At 40.7% G+C, this 21,306-nt stretch overlaps 1 protein-coding gene across 1 annotated transcript in view; it reads right to left on the bottom strand.

Annotated features, from left to right (window-relative positions):
• LOC136877810 (protein CEPU-1) overlaps positions 1–21,306 on the bottom strand; it is a 780,334-nt gene that overhangs the window by 243,462 nt on the left and 515,566 nt on the right. Inside the window, exon 4 of the mRNA XM_068228540.1 lies at positions 10,731–10,828. Coding sequence (XP_068084641.1) covers positions 10,731–10,828 — 98 coding nt within the window. The remainder of the gene's footprint in view (positions 1–10,730; positions 10,829–21,306) is intronic.

Genomic DNA, 21,306 nt, shown 5'->3' with positions numbered 1-21,306 from the left:
TAAGCGACTGCAGCTATCGAGCTCGGTGTTGAATAGTTAACCTTACCTCACTGCGGGGTATGTTGATTACTCAGCCTGAAGGCTGGTTGCATTTTCCACAGATCATCCATCAGCTGTCATAGATGGCCTAGGCGTGACTGGAGAGGTGTACTAGGAAAGCGAGGTATTTTTCCGTCGCTATCCTGCCCAAGTCGGAAGATTCTGTTACAAAATAATCTGCCAAGCCCACTGAAATTCATACAGTAATCGACCCTATGACAAATGCATTCACACCATTCATCATGGGGTCTGGCTAAATAAAGAACTGGCAAGAGACGAAACTGATATGGAAGGTGAACACACAATTAAATTTGCATCCTGTTCTTTATTGGGTATTTTCCTGGGATAACAGGCACTCAACGAAACCACTTTCACAGGATCATTTCTTACCTCTGTCAATCAGTCAATTGTCTATGATTATGACGATACATTTACCACTAAAGAAATCAATATTAGCTACCCCTTTTCAGAACAGCACAGTATACCGTTCACTAAGAGTCTTTGCGCCGGCTGAATACGAGTGAGAAATATAATCTATTCTCGTAGCGTAGCGAGGTAGAAGTGGTAACATTGTCAAGTGGCTTATTGTCATAAAGCTAAAATAGGTGGAAGATGGCACCGCGGGTGGTAGAGTCAGGTCAGAAAGGGCGCTGGTGTAACAGCCGTAGTCAAAGACGTGGGACAGCATCTCATCTCCGTGCTGACAAGGTATAATTGCCAGCCTTTCTGGTCAGCATTTGTGAAATCCTAATTAAGGCGTAATTTATTTATAATTTATAAAGTAAGATGAGGGTAATGATCAAATGTCTGTGGATATAGAGTGAAGAATACGGAATCATGCCGACCTAGTTTCCAAAGGATTTTCACATATCTAATGTTGACAGAACTTCCTTATCACCAAGAATATGGCTGCTCGGTTTGGATCGGGCAGCTATCAGCTTGCATTTGGAAGACAGTGGGTTCAAACCCCACCCCCAACAGTCAGCCGCCCCTGAAGATAGTTTTCCGTGGTTTCCAATTTTCACACCAGGCAAAGGCTGGTCTGTACCTTAGTTAAGACCACGGTGGCTTCCTTCACACTCCTAGCATTTTCCCATCCCATCGTCGCCATAGAACCTATCTGTGTCGGTGCGAGGTGAAGCAAATTGTAAAAAATACAAACAATAATAATAAAGAACGAAAACTTCACCATTTGTCGGTCACATACGCCCCTTGATGGGCCAGTCTCTTGCGGGACTGAAGCAAATCTCCGCCATACAAACATTAACCTACAAACACAGGCAATCTCTCGGTGAGAAGTGAAACGCACTACCTTGAAAAGTGTGTCTATATCAGGTCTATACAAGTGGCTACCATTCCATACCTACAGATCTTCAGTGACACACATAAACAGGCTGACCATATCAAGTATATCAATTTTCTTGATGTTAAATAAAATAGTTAATTTTATTAGTTTCATTGACATTTACGTAAGGAGACTCCGTTTCGAACATACAGTTATAATATAATTACCGTAGATTATCTAAAAATAACTGGGGACTGGGAGTGTGGAGATAAATGACTCTTCGAATAACCGATCATTTACGAAAAAGAAAATTGATGTTAAGAACAAAACTCTACGTATTTTGTATGAGATGTTTTACAGATAACCTTACATGAAGAAATACATTACAATAGCCCAACAGGTAGGAAAGGAGGTCCGAAATAATATTTTCCTTCAGAGCTGAGACTGTTTTACCGCTAAATCTCGCAAACGTTTAAAAGATACAATTTAACAATATCACATTCTTGTACTAATCAATTCATAGCCGTCTCAAGGTAGTCAAAAGCTTCCTCATAAAATGGCAAGCTTCCATCTTCACTCTCAAATACACCCGCAAATTCTGTAATCGCATCACTGTTCTTTTTTACTGTCTGATATTGCTGCATTTCCATCTCCATGTTACCGAGCTAGACTTGATCCACCGCACAATTCTTTAACTGCTCTATTATTTTAACTTTTTCGGAAACACTGAGAACAACGCGTTTACGTTTAGTCGCTTTTGGGAATGGTATTGCAGTTAGCGGAACTTCTTGAATTTTCCAACTGCAACGATTTCGGTTAATAACTGTATTTAATGAACATGAACATGAATTTACTTGTATTTACTATTTCATAATTAAATAAACCTTTTCCAAATTAAGGGTTTAATTTTATAGCTGAATACTTCAACAGTTTTTTTTTCTTTCTTTCTGTCTTTCTTTATTTCTCAATCCGTATACCCTCCAGGGTTGGTTTTACCCTCCGACTCAGCGAGGGATCCCACCTCTACCGCCTCAAGGGCAGTGTCCTGGAGTGTGAGAATTGGGGTTGGGGCAATGAAACTGGAGAGGAGAGCCAGTACCTCGCCCAGGAGACCTCACCTGCTGCACTGAACAGAGGCCTTGTGGGGTTGGGAGGATTGGAAGAGAGAGACAAGGAAGAAGGATGGAAGCGGACGTAGCCCTAAGTTAGGTACTATCCCGGAATTTGCCCGTAGGAGAGGTGGTAAACCACGGAAAACTACTTCGAGGATGGCTTTAGTTGGAATCGAATCCCCCTTACTCAATTGACCGCCCGCGGCTGAGTGGCCCCAGTTCCAGCCAATTTCGTGATAGAGCTGGGAATCAAATCCGGGCCTCCGGCGGACGGCATTACACACACTAATAACTGCACAGCACAGGGGGGGCCCTTCAGCAGTGTCACCCCAATGAAAACCAGATAAAACATGGATTTGCTTTCCACTCATTTTCTAGCAATAATCTGGGCATGTAATTAAATGAATATAAAGAATTACTTCTGAATAGTAATTATCGAAATTTGTAAATTAATCTTTTAGCTATCATGACCTCGATCGACTCCGGAACTTGCATCTACTGAACGGGAACCACGGATAAGTTTAGACTGCCAATCTGCAAAGGGGCATTGAGTGGAGCAGGTGCATTGTAACATTCCATTACGAATATCAAGCACAGTTCTTGGCAAGATTATATGCATTCCACTGCACACTCTACAAATATGCTATTCTATTTATTAAAATGCAAGAAATGACCAAATAATTCCTGTTAAAGGCCCTATAAACATGCCATTTAAATGATAAAGTTGAGAAAAATGGCCGAATAGCTATCGAGGACACAGTTTAATGACAGGGTTGCACTTTATTAACTGGCTCTTTCAAGAACATAAAAGTGAAGCAAAATATATTGATGGTTAACTCGCTTTATGCTCCCCTTTCTGTCATTCGCAGCTCAAGCTATAACGTTGTAACCATATTATAGGAGATAAAGGCAAGGTAAGGATGAAGAAGACGACCTTGTGAGAGATCTGATCATCATTCCGTAGTAACGAGTGCATAGTAACAGCCCATTGGAGCTGGCAGTAACACGCTACAAGTTGTTACAACAATCTCTCTTTACTGCCAATTGCCTTAACACAACGTCATCCGGGTGATGGCGGAGGGCGTTCATGGCCTACTAAATCGCAATCGCTAGCAGGATTTTATTTATAGGCAACTTAAAATGGAACTCATCTGCATGCAACACCACTTTCTTCAGCTATCATGATGTCGTAACATACTTCAGAAAATTTCCTGTAGCTGCATACTAAACTTCCTACAGCTTTTGCGGTCGCACCGCAACAGTAGGATTACTAGCAACAAAGAAACCGCGTCAGCAGTCATGTGTTTAAGAAGAAGAGAATGATGCATCTCAGTCTTGCACTAGAAGTCCTCAAGCAGGTGAGCTGAGTGGTTCAGACAGATAGAGTACTGGCCTGATTCTAAGTCAAAACCCTTGTGGGTGGGGTTGGTAGAATAACACCCACGGTTACCCCTGCCTGTTTTAAGAGGCGACTAAAATGGCCCAAGGGGCTCCGAAATTGCGAGCGTGGGTTGGCTACTACGGGGCCCTTAACCGAGTCCTGACATTGCTTCTACTTATTTCGTCTCGGTGTTTTCCATATTCGGACGTTCCTCATCGCCAGATGTTACATTCCAGGCTGGTTGCAATGCCATACACCTGTCAATGTCATATTATATGTACAGATGTTACGCGAATCTCTTAGACTGATTATGATGGTTCGGTCAGCTTCCGCTTCGAACTCTAGCGCTATGCCACGTCCGGGGAGCCATCTGGTGACGAATGAACGTACCATTTTCACTTCTATTATAACATTTAAATTTCAAACAGTCATTGTTTAAGAATCCTTTCTCCTGGATAGTCGAGATTTTCTTCTGACGACGCAGAGCACAGTTCTCTGCGAAACGTAAAGAATTTCACCTTATTTTCTTGACACGGCATAAGCCCAAAAGCCTATACAGTATCATTTCTTCTACTTATGCCAGGCTTCTCACTTTCACATATCCTATCCAACTCCCTTGGTTAACTCTATTTCTTTTACTAGTGAGTCACATTTTCACGCCCTTCGTGGCCCATGCCTTTCGTTGGCCGATACCTTAATTTTTCGAAGTGTCGGATCCCTTCCATTTTTCTCTCCGATTAGTGTTTTAAAGAGGATGGTTGCCTAGTTGTACTTACACTTAAACAATAATCATCACTGCCACATCCCAAGTGCGCTGGTTCGATCCCGTATCAGCCCGATGATACTTAAAGGGTTTTGTTTTACATTCATGCTTATTAATCTACTAATGCCAGCTTTTCCAAACGGGACCATTGTGAACAGTATTTCTGCTTCCATCATTGTTTGATCAACAACCTTCATTATAATTATTGTGTGTATTAAATTGATATCTTATGACTTGGTTTTAAATGTGTGCTCATTTAATTAGACGTACAATATCAATACTGTCAATAGTCACCCCTTCTCAACTAAATCTCACCATTAATCAGTTTTATAACTTATCACAGCTACCGTGGCTGTACTTCTTCTTATTCTTCTTATTCTTCTTTCATGGCCGCATATGTAGCCATAAAACGGGAAATCCCAAGCTCACTCAAGGTCGGCACGTCTGACTTGGACAGAGTATGTCCGATGTTCTTGCACGAGATCTGATGGCACTTCACTTTAGACAGCCTCAGCAGTTCATTTCTATGTTGCCTTAGGACGCTCTCTTTCTCTCATCCCCTCTTCGATGGAAAAAGCTTTCTGTACTAAATGGTGTTCATTTCTTCTTCTGACATACCATACCAGCGGAGCTATTTGTCCTCCATCTTGTAGCTGATGGACACAACTTTGAAAGATCCTCGGCCCATGCTCATTTGCGCACGTTGCCATGCAGAGTGTGACTTCCGCCGTCCATCGCAACAGCCGCATCTCTGTGACATGCATTCGATGATCATGCTTAATCTTCTTTTTTCATGCCCCAAATTCGAAGCAGTACACGAGGGCAGGCCGGACAATGGTTTTGTGCACTTTGCTCTTTAATTTGACTGGTATCCGCTTATCACACAGAACACAAGTAAGCGACCACCATTTCATCCAACCAACGCTGAGTCGGTGCTTGGCATCTGCGTCGATATTACCATCAGTTGTGATGACTGATCGAAGATATTAGAACTTGTCGGTCGTCTTTGGTAGTTCTCCAGTAATGAAAAGAGTGTTATGCGGGCCCGCTTGCCCGGGCTGCGCAGAGTTGAAGAACATACATACTCCGTCTTCTTGCGACAGCTATGATCGCTATCATGGCTATCCTAACAGGTAATACTATCTTGTGTGTAGACATAAATTTTACATCCCCTCTCAGGAATGAGGAATTTCGATACCTATTTTCAAACTGTTTCCTTCCAAATGTGCTCCACAGTATTACGATCGCCGTATCTACAGCACATTTCCCTACCTTACTTACTGCTCTTCGCCTCGACCTCGTCCTCGCCGCATCAAGCATTCCGCTCAGCTGTGCTCTACCAGCGCGATTACGTCATCCTCGCTGCACTTCGCCGTTGCTTGTGCGCTGTGTGAACACGTGATGTCAATTCCATCTGGACTCTAACTTCAAGCTATTTGGTGAGCAAGACTTATTGTAATTTATCTTCACTTGGACTTTAAATTTTCATTCGGGCTATTGCTTGCTGAAATTTCCTTCCGTCGAGTTGGCATGCTGCATTTTTAAAAGATCATAACGTAGACTGCATCTCCACGCGAACTGCGATACGGACGATTATGAAATACTTATAATCATTTCAGATGTCTTACTAGACCTAATGCAATTGGTAAATTCTGCAATACCCGGTGAAGAAAATACTTTCCCCATCCTAATTCTTATCCCACTTCCCTTCCTCCTCCCTTTCGTGCTTCTTCTCTTTCAGGGCTTTACTCCCACTTTCTTACTCGGTTTCTATATATATTGTACGCTTAAAATTTATTTAATAGGCTTTTCTTTTATGCATTTTTGGATATTCAAATTGTAAATGTGGCACACTTTTCGGATTTTCCTCTACTCTGGTATATTTATCTTTCATCATTTGTTAAAAATTTATCTTCGATTTATTTATCTTGTTGTTATGTTTTGTTGTTAAATATATTCTATTCACATTGTTATTTTTTTGGTCTTCCTATTGGCCTAGCCCCCTTCTTACTGCGCGTTTCCTTGGTTTAAATAATAATTTGCTAATATCATATTATACTCCGCTGTACGAACTTCAGATCACTTATCACTATTGTATGATAGTACACCACCACGACAGTATGATAGCAGTCCATTCATTACAACAGATGACTACGGTATAGGACAATCAGTGATTGATAGTTCCTACATTCACAAAATATAGGTATTTACTGCATTATAGCTCACCCAGTTACACATTAGACATTCTTCAGTGCCCACGAAATTTGTTACAGCGGTGGACTTCGAGGGATTTTAAAAACGACAACCAGAGATCTTTGAATTCAAGCACGTTAAATAACGCTTGTGGAAAAATCATTTAGACACTGTGGCACCTACTAAAATCAATAGCAATTAAATCTACGCACTTTAGAAAAATATATTATTATTTATGAAAATGAAAACCTACAACCTGTTTTCCAGTCATTGACCGGGTCAGGAATGAAATGAATGAATCATATATAGACTATTACTACGACGGGGTCGCCACTCCCAAAGTGATTTTATTAATGACTGATAGATGCTATGAAATGAGAATAGAGAGTGTTGCTGTAATGAAAGATGACAGGGAAAACCGGAGTACGCGGAGAAAAACCTGTTCCACCTCCGCTTTGTCCAGCTCAAATCTCACATGGAGTGACCGGGATTTGAACCTCGGTATCAAGGGGTAATAGGCCGACACGCTGCGGCCTGAGTCACGGAGGCATTATTATTTATATTATTTTATTATTTCTTTCTTTCTTTCTTTCTTTCTTTCTTTCTTTCTTTCTTTCTTCGTTATGCCTAATTAAAGAGCGCGTTTGAAGTTGTTAGCTTGGTTCGACAGCTTACTCTTCTTCTTGTTCTTTATCCGCTCCCAAAATATCTTCATGAATTCGCTGTGGTGTTTTTTCCGTCCCTCTGTCCACTGCTTTCCAGTGGTCGTTTTAGATTTTCTCGCGAATATGAGATTTGTAACGAGAATTCCAAACAGTTTACGATTTTTTATGGTGTCGTCTGTAGAATTTGTTTCTTGTAAATCCTGCTTAATTTCTTTCAACCAGTTAATCATTGCCTTCTTTGAATTAATTACATACGTCTATGTCAATTACATCAATGGGAACACACATATTCCTGTGTCGCCATAAGACATATCTGTGTCGGTGCGACGTAAAGCAAATAGCAAAATATATATATTCCTGAGAATTTTTCGTTCTTGCTTTCCATTTTTATCAATTTTAGAGTAGCCTTCTAGACATGTAATTACAGTCAAAACCGGTTATAATGACTCCGAAGGGATCGCCAAATAACAGTCGTTATAGGCGACAGTCGCACAAACCGGTTTTAACGACTCCGAATGGACCGCCAATTAACGGTCGTTATAGGCGATAGTCGCACAAACCGGTTATAGCGACTCCGCAGGGGCCGCCAATTAACAGTCGTTATAGGCGACAGTCGCACAAACCGGTTTTAACGACTCCGAATGGACCGCCAATTAACGGTGGACTGGGCCTGAAAGGAATTTTTCTTCTAATTAGTCCCTACACAGTACGAACAGTAATAATATGCCTGCTAAATATACAATCTAAATTGATCTATAATGTCGCACACGATCTTGGCTAATAAATGAGATGTACTTTTTGTCTTTCCAAATCGTAGAGATCGCTGAGTGAGATACACTCAATTCCTTCAAGATTATGACGTTTCTTTCCCCATTTTCGAATTACTACATTATGCGTGATTTTCTATTCAGTATTAAACACTTTTCCTTTCTTTTGCGACTTCTTCACAGCGTTGCTTGCCTTGAATGTATAATCGACAGACTGATTTCAAATCTACGCTTTACTGAAGACAAGAGTGTGAAATAAGCTTTACAACAAATACCAATTACGTAAGAAACAAAAATCAACATTTGACGTTATACCCGATACATTTATCCGAATAAGTGATAAAAACACGTCGCTTTATACGACATGTCATAATAACCGATGTTGGACTATGCGGGTTTTTAAATGCACTGTTTATATAAGGACTTAGACGGGACCATTCAATTGCGCCGTTATATCCAATACGATGTCGTAATAAACGCGTAATAAACGGTTTCTGCTACTATTTGCTTTACGTCGCACCGAGATAGATAGGTCTTACGGTGACGATGGGATAGGAATGGGAAGGAAGCGGCCGTGGCCTTAAGCAAGGTACAGCCCCAGCATTTGCCTGGTATGCGAAAGGGAAACCACTAAAACCATCTTCAAGGCTTCCGACAGTCGGGTTCGAACCCACCATCTCCCGGATGCAAGATCACAGTTGGGCGCCCCTAACTGCACGGCCAATTCGCCTGGTATAGCCTAAACGGTTTCTACTGTATTATTATTATTATTATTATTATTATTATTATTATTATTATTATTATTATTATTATTATTATTATTATTATTATTGTTGTGAATGCTGTTATAATGTAACAATTTGCTTTACCTAGCACCGACTCATATATGTCTTACGATGATGATGGGATTGGAAAGGGCCTTTGCCTTGTGTGAAAATGGGAAACCACAGAAAACCACCTTTAGGGCTGTTGACAGTGGGGTTTCAACACACTATATCCCAAATGCAAGCTCAGAGCTATGTGACCCAAAACGCGCGACTTCTTGCTCGGTATTATTGTTATTATTTTACCAACAGATAGTCTCTCTTTTCTTCTGTAATGTATTGGTTGTAATTGACACTAACATTTTACGAAATGTCTCCTATCTCATCCCCACCCACTATCTCGTAGAATTTGAAATGAGTTGAACTTAAGACAGGGCGAGTCCATTCATCCTTTGCAGCAGGACGCGTCAGCTGTGTCTACTCCCGCCCCACCAGGCTAATCCTTTATTTATCCACAGCTGAATAACGCATCACAAGACATCCATCCATCTACCCTGTCCATCCTATGTCCCCCGCAAGAATCATTCTTACTTTATAGCCGTAATCTTCCTTCAAGATTTATAGCACCGCTTCAATCTAAGTTTAACACCGCAACATAATGTTCCTATATTGTCGTAACAAGCAACCAGCCACAACAAGCTAACAAACTTGGCCCAGGAAATTACCTCCGGTTCGTAGACTCAAACTCATACAATAGGTAATATAAAAAGGACATCACTAATGTATACTGATGTTGGACGATAACATATTGTTAAATTGGCCTCCTTTTCTTTCTTAACCAGAATCAAGATTAGGAGCAAGGAAAACATTCAAGGCATAACTTTATATTCCATTATGGGAACACGTTGTCACCGAGTATGATATTGCAATACATTCCTAAGCAGTCACCATCCTCAATAATACATCGTACTATGGTGTTACAAATTGTCGGCCTACAATGTAATGCTCCTGAATTATATAGGCCTACATTGAGAGTGAAATTGATTTTAATACTGAGTCCTTTGTGGGTAGTATTTCCTTATAGCGTTCTGCTCAAACTAGGCCAACGTGAAATTTGCCCATATAAGTGTCTGTTAATGCAACCTAATGACCAAATATCGGATTTTCCTAAAATGCATCATCCTATTAAATATTTATACATGACTGTTGCTTTGTGAATATCCATTTCTGATGTATTTAGTCTATACGACTTTGTTGACTGGTAGTTACTTGTCACAACTCATTTAACTAATTTACGTAGTAAAGATGTCCAAACAGCGTGTCAAATGAGACCTTAAAAATGTATTAGGGTTATTTAAAGTCGCTTTATAATCGCTTTAACTCAAAGGTCTTATCGCAAATTTTACGAAAGTTTAAACAGTAATAATATTGTAATTATCAGGAAGAAATATATATGTATTGTAGGTAGATTTATCAGATTTTGGCATATAAACCTGTGTCCTTGAGGAAGTTGATGACTTGATGACTCAGTGCTGGAGAATACAGTGTAACGTCCATTTCCTTAGGTATGTTGTTGTGTTGGCGCCAATGGTGATACACTTGCCATTCTGAGATGGTATGCTTGACAGTGAGGGAACAGTTACATTTACTGCAGATGGGAGGTTTTAACCACTTCCTCTATATTATACTGCTCAAAATGTTTGTATATAATACGACACAAATTTACGGGTAGAATGCAAAAGGAATGTTTTCGTTACTCACATCAGCCGGAGGCTCCGCATGAACTATGCAGACGAGCTGGGCTTCATATCCTTCTCCAGAATGCACCCAGCTGCGCTCAACTTCGATTTCAGGAGGATCTGAAAGCAAATAATACATTATTAAACTAGACAATAATTGTTGTTGTTTGCTATTTGGAAGTTATAGATTAGCGGTCAACCCTTATTCATAACTTAAATGGATCTTTTAAGGGTCGTAAATGATCGCAGTTTCTGTATCCATTACTACTTGAAGAAAGTAGTGCAGGAAGCCCATATAACTACTAAAATTCGTGCTCAAATGATGGCAGAGTGGACTGTTATCTGCATTTTTGTGTATGTCTCATTAGCTCACTGCATTGTCCATTTGATTTAAATTATATAATTCAATACTTGGTAGTTAGAGAAATCATTGCACATGTAAAAAAAAAAAAAAACTACACTTTCCTCTATTACCTAACATTAATTCCAAAACTGATGAGTGTTTCCACTTTATGAACAGTGAATCAAAGCGCTGGAACATATTTGTACATGCATCCCCTAAAACCAGACCAGACCCCACGGCGCAAGAGCCCCGAAGGGCCATGGCCTACCAAGTGACCACTGATCAGCCCAAATGCCTGCAGATTATGAGGTGTCGTGTGGTGAGCACGACGAATCCTCTCGGCCATTATTGTTGGCTTTCTACACCTGGACCCCTCCTGGATAGCTCCTCAATTGTAATCACGTAGGCTGAGTGAACCTCGAACCAGCCCTACTGAGTTAGTGCAACATTCAAATTAAGAGCTTGTTATTCCTAGAGCGAGCACTGATATGTGCACGAAATACTGGTCCGCATTTCATTCGTGTGGTGTAGTTCCTGGCGTGCAATCGCTACTGTGATGTGGTTGGCGAGAGTTACTGCAGTGGCCATTATAATTAATCAGGGAATGTTCGTAATTTCGTTCTCTTTAATTTTTTTATGAGGGATATTATTATTTTCAGATGGGAAAACGCAAGCAGTGGACTAAGAAGGCTATGCAAAAGTCTAGTAAGACAGTTAGGGACAAGATAATGGGTTAAAAAGTGAACCGCTTAACATCTCACGAGCAACGATGAATGATTATATTAAATAGAATACCAAGGATTTTTTCATAAATGGCCTTCAAGTAATTCATTATAGGGAAAGTGTTTGACAAGGTTAGAAAGGAAAAATCTCTTGAAATTGTAATTTTCATACATTTGGTGGGGGACGAAATTACGAACACGTTGTTGGTAGTTTAGTTTTTGTAATGTTTAAGTCAATTATTGACTACCTTACGTTATATAATGAACCCATGACCTTTGTGCCCAATAACAGTTTCATTGTAACTTGCTCGTAAATTGAAAATATATTCAGTAATATATATACCCATTTATAGTATTGTCCGTAATATTCCTGAAATTTAACAAGTCCATATCTGCTAAGGGGACGAAATATGAGCCCCTCTGCCTTATATATTTCTAGGTAAAGACCTCAGATCAAAAGCCAACTGAATCCCGAACAGTTCTACCTTCAACGGGTACGGAAAATCCTGGAGTCATTGCTGTGCATCCTAAGGAAATGAGGAGTAAGGTAGTTTCTCATCTCCATAGGATTGAAAAGGTAGCTGCCGTGGCATTAATTGAGGTATAGCCTTGACACCTGCCTGTTATGGGAAAACAGGAAGCCTCGAATATTCAGTAGCGTCTAAGTTTTCGATTCCAGAAATGGTTGTGTGAGCGGTAAAGGTGTAGTTTGTTCGTGACACCTGTCGACAGATTTGTAAACTATTCGGATGGTGGCAATTTAAATTTTACGGCCTTCTACTTCCTAGCGATTTTGGATTTTTACCGCGTTCTGCTTTCTAGCGATTGGCGGCAAGGCCGACGATCAGAATTTTCACAGTGACGTACTTTGTAGCGGTACGCGCTAACCGGCCAGCATCCATCATTTCTTTGCTTAGCTCTCTGGATGGACATGAATGTGAATATAAGTGTTTTTGATAAAATGGGTATTGTCGAAGCCAGTAACTGATCATTTAGTAAAATGAACTTGACAACAATAATTTGTTGTCAGTGTAATGTAAGAGTCTTTAAAGACCTTTTTACAGGTCTTAAAGCGAATGGGTATTTATACAAGGGGTTTAATTCAGTTTGATTTACTATATGTAGAATTTACAACCACCTGCTGGATATGGTCTTTTGTGTCATTTTCATTGTGGTCTAAAATAAGGATGACTGGTATTATAATTGTGAATATCACTGTTTTTTTGAAGTATGATTAATCAGGATATCACCTTGTTTATATAAAACTTATAAGGAATTATGTGGAAGTATGACTAGTATAGACGTCAGAAGCCATAAACGTAGTTAGTATTGTATAAATGTACATTTCATCTACATAGTTGTATGCACATATATAATTATTATTGAAAAGATCTTGGCAGTAAACGTGATATAGATGTTTAATGTTATTGCTGTAGGATGTTTTATATAATGTATCTCAATCTATTGTTTGGGATTTCTCAATGATTTCCAAAAAAAAAAAATGAATGATCGTCGAATTAAGGGTTATGCATTTGCATCCAATATAAGCCATCACCAACCTTTCACAAGTAACAAACGGCTCTTCGAGGTAATTAAAAAATGAAAATAATGTACTCGTTCTGCCTCGCTCATTCATATCAACAAAAAAAAGTTTTACATTCACTTATGATATTCTAATCGTCCTCGCGGACGTTTCATTTTACTAACGGCTAATGCCAGAAAACTGAGCATTAAGTCAAGGTTTAACATTAATTGACTGCAACCGTCATCCGATAGCTCTGCACTCCGACCGGCCAAACCAAGCAGAAGAGGGGATGTCTACGGCTCTACCGTGGCTCTAGGCCTCTGTATTCGGGAGATGGAGAGGGGCTGGTCTGCACCGTCGGCTGTCCTGAAAATGGTTTTCCTGTAATTTTTTTTTCCATTCTCCTGCACTAAAGCGAATGCCGGGACAGTTCCTAGTATATACCACGGTCGCCAACCCTCTCACCTTCTACAAAAAAAAAAAAAAAAAAAAAAAAAAAAAAAAAAAAAAAAAAAAAAAAAAAAAAAACAGCGTGATGTGAACAAATCCAAGGAGAACAATTTTAACACTGCCCCTATGGTGGCACCGAGAGGAGTCGGACTACAGACACTACCCGGATATTCATCAACAAGGTTGCCAACATGGGTGCTTGAATCTACCGTCTTCCAAATACAAGCTTACAGCTACATGGTCTATAACCTGTAGCCAACTCATTTCTTTGAATAAATAACACTGTTACTAACACCGCTCATACATTATTCACGTTCATATCGTCATTCATCTACACTATAATTTTCTTTTTACGCTGGATGAAACAGTTTAGAGCACTGGTCGGCGTGTTCCGTGTTCTGTTTGGTAACTGCTCACAGCAACCATGCTCTGTGCTCAGCACTCGTGCATACTGAGCACTATGTAGACAGTGAAGTGTAGATAAGCTTCAAATGAACACGGTCGGCTCATGCAGGGTAGGTCTCGGCCCGCAAGAGGCCACAGCTGGTCTGTGGTCCGACAGCTCTGCACTCCGACCGGCCAACGGAGCAGAGGATGGGTGGCCACGGCTCTACCGTGGCCCAATGCCTCTGTATTTGGGAGACGAACAAGGGCTGGTTCCCACCGTCGACTGTACTGAAAATGGTTTTCGTTGTTTTCCATTCTCCTAGTAAAGACCACGGCCAACAACCCTCTCACATTCTCCGCTCATCTCCTTCTCCGATAAAAATCTCCTGGCCTGAAAGACGGCGTCGCCGTCTAGGAGGCCCGCCTCCCTCTTCAGGGATAGAATGAAAACTTTTATTCGTAGTAGTAACTTAACAGTCTCGACACGGCGCGTATACACTGAATTTGGAGCGCTCGATTTTTCCGCGGTAGTACTGTTAGTATTATAACTGAATATCAATATGGCTGAAATTTTGAATCGATCACAGACTGTATTTTGGCGATGTAATTCTCTGAACATAAAACTGAAATATAACTTCCATTAAACGTGAGGAACTTCATCTTAATTGCCCGTATTGAACTGAGATCACAATTAAAATAAAAATCTTTAAGGTTCTACCTTGTTCTACATAAATACACTGTTGTTAGATGACTTTTTACAACATATATTTATTGCAGTACTAGTTTAGGCGCTCTATTAAGGCACCATCATCAGCTGCGCAATAAGTAGAGAAAACTGTTGTAAAAAGTCATCTAACAATAGTGTATTTGTATTGAACAAGGTGGAAGCTTAAAGATTTTTATTTTAATTGTGATATAACTTCCATACAATGCAAACTGAGCAGAGTGGCCTACGGCTGCGGAGCCATGCTCTGGTTTCGAATCACACCGTCGGCTATCCTGGGAATGGTTTTCTGTGGTTTCCCATTTTCACTTCCAGACAAATGCCGGGAGAGTTCCAATTCATAGGCCAAAGCCCCTACTAACCAAATTCCATTCACCATCATTCATTTCATGTCCATTATCTCCTCAACTGAGATTGGAGTTGAGAAGGGCACTCAACCGTAAAATAGCATATAAATTCATTCCGAGATAGAGCGAGGTACAATCAAGATCTGCTGATCGTTAGGTATATCTTGAGCTGGAATAACCACCTAACCACTTCATGGAGCCCCGCGGATTTTTTTTTTTTTTTTTTTTTTTACAGTTTTGGTTATTTCCTCTACTTCATAGTCTGAGTGTTTATCTTCTTCTTAATACACTAGATTTTTGTTCGGTGTACTTGTATTTATTTTTTGTTTGTATTTTGCTAGTTGCTTTACGTCGCACCGACACAGATAGGTCTTTTGGCGACGATGGGACAGGGAAGGGCTAGGAGTGGGAAAGAAGAGGCCGTGGCCTGGTGTGAAAATGGCAAACCACGCTAAACCATTTTCAGGGCTGCCGACAGTGGGGTTCGAACCTACTATCTCCCGAATACTGGATACTGGCCGCACTTAAGCGACTGCAGCTATCGAGCTCGGTATTTGTATTTATTTTTGTGGTTCTGGAGAAGACTGGGTAGATGGAGAAGAGAACTAACGAAAGTATCCTGCAAGAAATTCAAGGAAAGAGAAAACTGCTTCTAACTGTGCGGGAAAGGACTGCTAAATGCGTTAGATATATCGTGCCCCATAATACCCTCCTGACTAATTTAATCGAACGGAAAATCATGGTGAAGGGAGGACGTGGGAGGGCAAAGTACTTTTAAGATCTCATGCAATATGTTTAGTATATTGTTATCCATTAAAAAAAAAATTCCTTTGCAAATAAGTCAATGATCATGTCTTCCAATAAATGAGACTAAATGTTACATCAAGGAGAACTTCAATATTCTACGTCAAAGGAACTTAGCTTGTAGCCGCAACATCTTTGGCGAGCAAGACCTACGTTAACGTCTAATATGACGTCACTTCCGTCTCACATATTGTCGCGTTACGTTACACAAATTTTCGAATGACCCCCAGCCACAAGACATATTCGTATCAAAATGTACCGTGAAGTTGAGGACAAGAACCTATGGTTATATCAACAAGGCACTGCCTTAGTAACTGACAGACTGTATTTGTTTATCGAATCATGAAATCGAGGGTTTACTATACTGGGAATGTAACAGCTATGGCTTTAACCAACAGTCCCACCATTTGAATGGAGGGAAAACGTACAACTACAAGACCATCTTCAAGCTTGAAGACGATGGGGCTCAAAACCATCATTTTCTAAATGCAATCTTACAGCTACATGCTGCATACCATGCTGCCAACTCGTTCGGGTCCAGTATTAATACTCACGTCTGAAACCTCTGACTTTCGTCTGCTGATAATTGCAGTGAGAATGACATTGATCCAGGCTACCGAATTCTAAGCCGGAGCGATCAAAACGCTAATTATGACGAAGTAGAATGTAATGATGAAGAGGCGGCTTCTGCTATCCGGAACTATTGGTGGTTAGAAAACGCGCGGACGGAACTGCTCTACAGGAAACCTTGTGCCATACGACACACAAAGACCATCAGAAAAGGAGCATTTCGTGCAGCTGTCCGGAAATCTGGAGAAAATTGTGTTATATGGTGCTAACCGTTTATCTTGTAAGCAGAGGAAGAATTATTGTTCTAAAAAATCTTATGAAACTAATCAAGAATCAATTTACCATCAGGTCACATAAATTCAACTTCACAACTGACAATAATGCACATGTGTTCTCCTTTCGTGTTGGTCAGGTTTAGCCTAAACTCATTACTTCGATACTATGGATATACCTGAGCCTCTAAGACGCAGACAAGTGCCTGCGAGAATGGCACTGACCCAGGCTACCGAATTCTAAGCCGGAGCGATCAAAACGCTAATTATGACGAAGTAACCCTGTAGGTTAGGTGCATTCTAATCATATTCCATGTCTGGCAGCCACACACCATTACAGGAGCTTAAAGCAGATGTGTATTAGCTAAAGCGGGAATGAAAAGTGGCCTCCGTTCTGCGGCATTCGCTCCCTGGAGACACACTCGTCTGTGGATTGACCTTTCACCATCCGTCCAGACGAGCTGTCATCTGTCTGTTGTCACACTAAGCTCATTCTCTACACGCTACAGAGAGTCGGAATGGATAAATCACCCCCAATTACAACACTGTGCCATTCCCTAGTTATGGACTGCCCAATAAACACTCGCCGTCACAGCCGCTGGCTTGCAAATAGCAACGTGTATTTCAGAATCATTCTGAGGATGTGATCCAGAGGGTTTCCTCTTGCTATGGTTGGCTGAATGTCGATCCCAGGCACTGTCACGAATTTAAGGTCTATTGTAGCACGTAGGACTGGCCACTCGGTGTTTGGATAGCCTGCCTGCCCCGGGTTCGATTCCCGACCAGGTCAAGGATTTTTTTATCTGGATCTGTGGACTGGTTCGAGGTCCATTCAGCCTACGTGATTACAATTGAGGAGCTATCTCACGGTAAAATGGTGGCCCCGATCTAGAAAGCAAAATTAACAGCCGAGAGGATTTGCAGTGCTGAACATGTGACACCTCGTAATCTGCAGACCTTCCGACAGAGGAGCGATCGTTTGGCATGTCATGAGCCTTCGGGGCTGTTCTGCCATGGGGATTGGGTTTGGTTTGTAACATTCTGGACTCTTCTGACCATTCTTTTTGTTTCTTTTTTCTTTACTACAAACGAACTGCTATTATACAGGATATATACAATTACCCCTTTTTCTATATTTGTTGAATGTTAACCTGGTTTTTATTTTGGACAGAACAAGTAATGGACAAATTCTAGGTGTGTTAAATTTTCGTCTGTCTCCAAGTCGAATTCTTTGATACTTCCTGTTTAAGGTGTGGGTAGGACAATTAGGATCTTAGCTACTCATTTTGTGATTCGTGTTAAAGAGAAGGGGTTTGAAAGAAAGTCCTAAACATAATAATAATCAATAGTCGTTAATATATCCCTTAATGCAGTATTGTAAGAACAAAATAACGTCTATTCCTAAGGCTATACTAAAAGTTATTTCGCGTCACTTATCTCCTGTAAGATTTACTCATGTGACAAATAACGACGTGTCTTAGCGTTTACCGACATGTACGGGAAGGGGAGGGAGACGTGTGGTTCAACACACGCCTTTCTACTGGCCCGATTTATGATCTTCGAGTTGATCACGTTAGGTCACATCTGTGTCAGCAAGCTTACTGAAGGTAAGGTAAGGGTGTATTCTGCCCGAAAGCAGGTCCGAACCCCCGCAGAGGTTGTCCTGAGCCGGAGATTACGTACGGTAGGGTGGCCAGTTCCTGTCCGCTCCTCCATTTCCTTACCCCCACCAACAGCGCGTGGCAACCCATCCAAATTTCGACCACGCCCAATGTTGCTTAACTTCGGATCTGGTGATTCAACACGGCTACGGCTGTTGGCCTTGCTGAAAGAATATACCCTTAAAATGATATGACCATTCTGAATAAAACGGCTCAGGAAATTGGCATACTGTAGGCCATCTGACTGACTACCAGTCATCTTGACAAGGCGTCCGGCTCCATGACTAAGTGGTTAGCGTGCTGGCCTTTGGTCACAGGGGTCCCGGGTTCGATTCTCGGCAGGGTCGGGAATTTTAACCATACTTGGTTAATTTCGCTGGCACGGGGGCTGGGTGTATGTGTCGTCTTCATCATCATTTCATCCTCATCATGACGCGCAGTTCGCCTACGGGTGTCAAATCAAAAGACCTGCACCTGGCGAGCCGAACATGTCCTCGGACACTCCCGGCACTAAAAGCCATACGCCATTTCATTTCATCTTGACAGGGCAATGCACTTTATGAGCTGTGTGTGCCAGATGGAGAGATTAAGTTATTTTTAGCCGGGCTGAGTGTCTCAGACGGTTGTACTCTGTCCTGCTGACCCCAACTTGGCAGATTCGAAACCGGCTCAGTCTAGTGGTATTTAAAGGTGCTCAAATATGTCAGCCTTGTGTCGCTAGATTTACTGGTACGTAAGAGAACTCCGGTGGGATTAAATTCCGGCCCCTCCAAGTCTTCGAAAACTGTAAAACAAAAGTTAGTGAGACGTAAAAACCTATACCATTCTTCTTTTTCTTCCACCGCTTTTTCCACATCAGTGGGGTCGCGGGTGCGGACTTTGTCACTCATGTGTTTTAAGGCCAGATACTCTTCTTGACGTCAACCGTATATGGAGGGATATAATTACTATCGCGTATTTCTGTGGTGGTTGGTAGTGTAGTGCGTTGTCTGAATACGAAGAGGAAAATGTTGGGGCAAGCACAAACACCCAGTCCCCGGGCCAGAAGAAATAATCACACGTGATTACGGGAATCTAACCCGGGACCGTATTAATCTAAGACCTGAACGCTGACCATTCAGCCAATGAATCGGACGTAAAAACCATTACATTATTATTAAATTATTTTAAAGGTAAATTATGTACGCATACCAAAATATTTTGTACACTTTTAGACGATAATTATCTGTAGGTCTATATTAAAATCTAATGTCCGTCTGACTTTCGCAGTGATATTTAGAAAACGAGAATGATTTGACACGAGATACAGGTAAGTATCCCCCGCTTAAACTGAAAGTATAGGTACAGTTAAGCTTTCGCGACCACAATTTTTGTACTATTCAAATAATAATTAGGTTTCTTTTACGAAGTGATTGTGCCATATTCTCTATGTGACGCCCAGAGATCCATCTCTCGGCACGAGTTTGAACTACGTCCGTTACTGAATTCTGTCGCTTTCCAGAGCGATAACGAAAACAAAATACGTTAGGAAGACTGATATAGACCCCTATATTATATTCGTTTCGAATTTCTAATTACTTTTCACACAATACTGTGGACAGTCGAAGACAGGCTTGCAGTATATACTAGCGTAATTATAGTTTGACAACCCCATACGTTGTCTGTAATTTATGTTGCGGAAAGAAATTGTGATCTCTTGAGACAAGAAGACCCTGTCACTAACTCTATATTATCATCTACTTTATTCAAATCCTGCTCCGTATATACTCTGTACCGCTGTGTTCACTCTTTTCTTCTTCCGTCAGCTACATGCATTATGGATAGCCTGTCTCCTGTCATTATGAGTCTAACAATGTTTTTAGTGACTTGCTTAAATGGCCCTGAACCACCGCCTTCACGACTTGAAGACAGTGATGGTCGATATGTGGCACTCAAGCCAAGAGAAAGAGAGAAACAGTGGTTTCCAGTTGAATGATTATTCGAAATCTTATCAAAACGTGTTTTGAATAAATGTAAGCCTATACAAATAAATATGCTGCCAAAGAGAGTAATTTACTAGATGTTTGCTAACTTCAATATTGGACAAAGTCGTTTCGAAGCACTATTTATCTTCTGTGTAAGGATGGAAGACTGTCGACCTCTGCATCCCAAGATGGTGTATTCAATCTCGGCAGGTATAATCAGATTTTTGAAGGGTGGGAAATCGCGATTCCATGTTGTTTTAGATGATATGTACGGTAAAATCTAATGTCTGATGAGATATTATCGGATATTACCAAGCAAAATTAAGAAACGTGATCATACACCTAGGTCTACCTCTGGCCAATAAAGGCGTATAAAATAATAATAATAATAATAATAATAATAATAATAATAATAATAATAATAATAATAATAATAATAATTTTACCGGCTGGTACACCTATACGCCGCACATTTGAATTTTCCGCCTTTAAGTACTCCTCTACAGGAAAAACTCTGAACTTTAACAACTGTATCAACTCATAAGTTTTCTCAGAAGATGTCACTACCAAAAATTTTGTGATTACGAAGTTGTCAGTACTCCGTGGATTTCAACTTGTTTTGTTTTCCATTAATCAAGAAGTGTGGGCATTCTCTCATAGATGTCACCGCCTAAAAACTATGATCATGCACCCTGGTGCGAAATGAGAGAACCTTTCCGAAGAAATTTTGGACTCATAAGTTTTTGGTTTTACTAAATTTCGTTCTTCATGCGTGGGTTGGCAATATTTATATTTCTTTCCGCCTGTTTTGAGCTTAGCCAATCAAATA

Source organism: Anabrus simplex, chromosome 7 (assembly GCF_040414725.1).
Source record: "Anabrus simplex isolate iqAnaSimp1 chromosome 7, ASM4041472v1, whole genome shotgun sequence".
Taxonomy (NCBI): Eukaryota; Metazoa; Arthropoda; class Insecta; order Orthoptera; family Tettigoniidae; genus Anabrus; species Anabrus simplex.
Note: the sequence above shows the minus strand (reverse complement) of the source record. Positions and strands in the feature narration are given on the sequence as shown.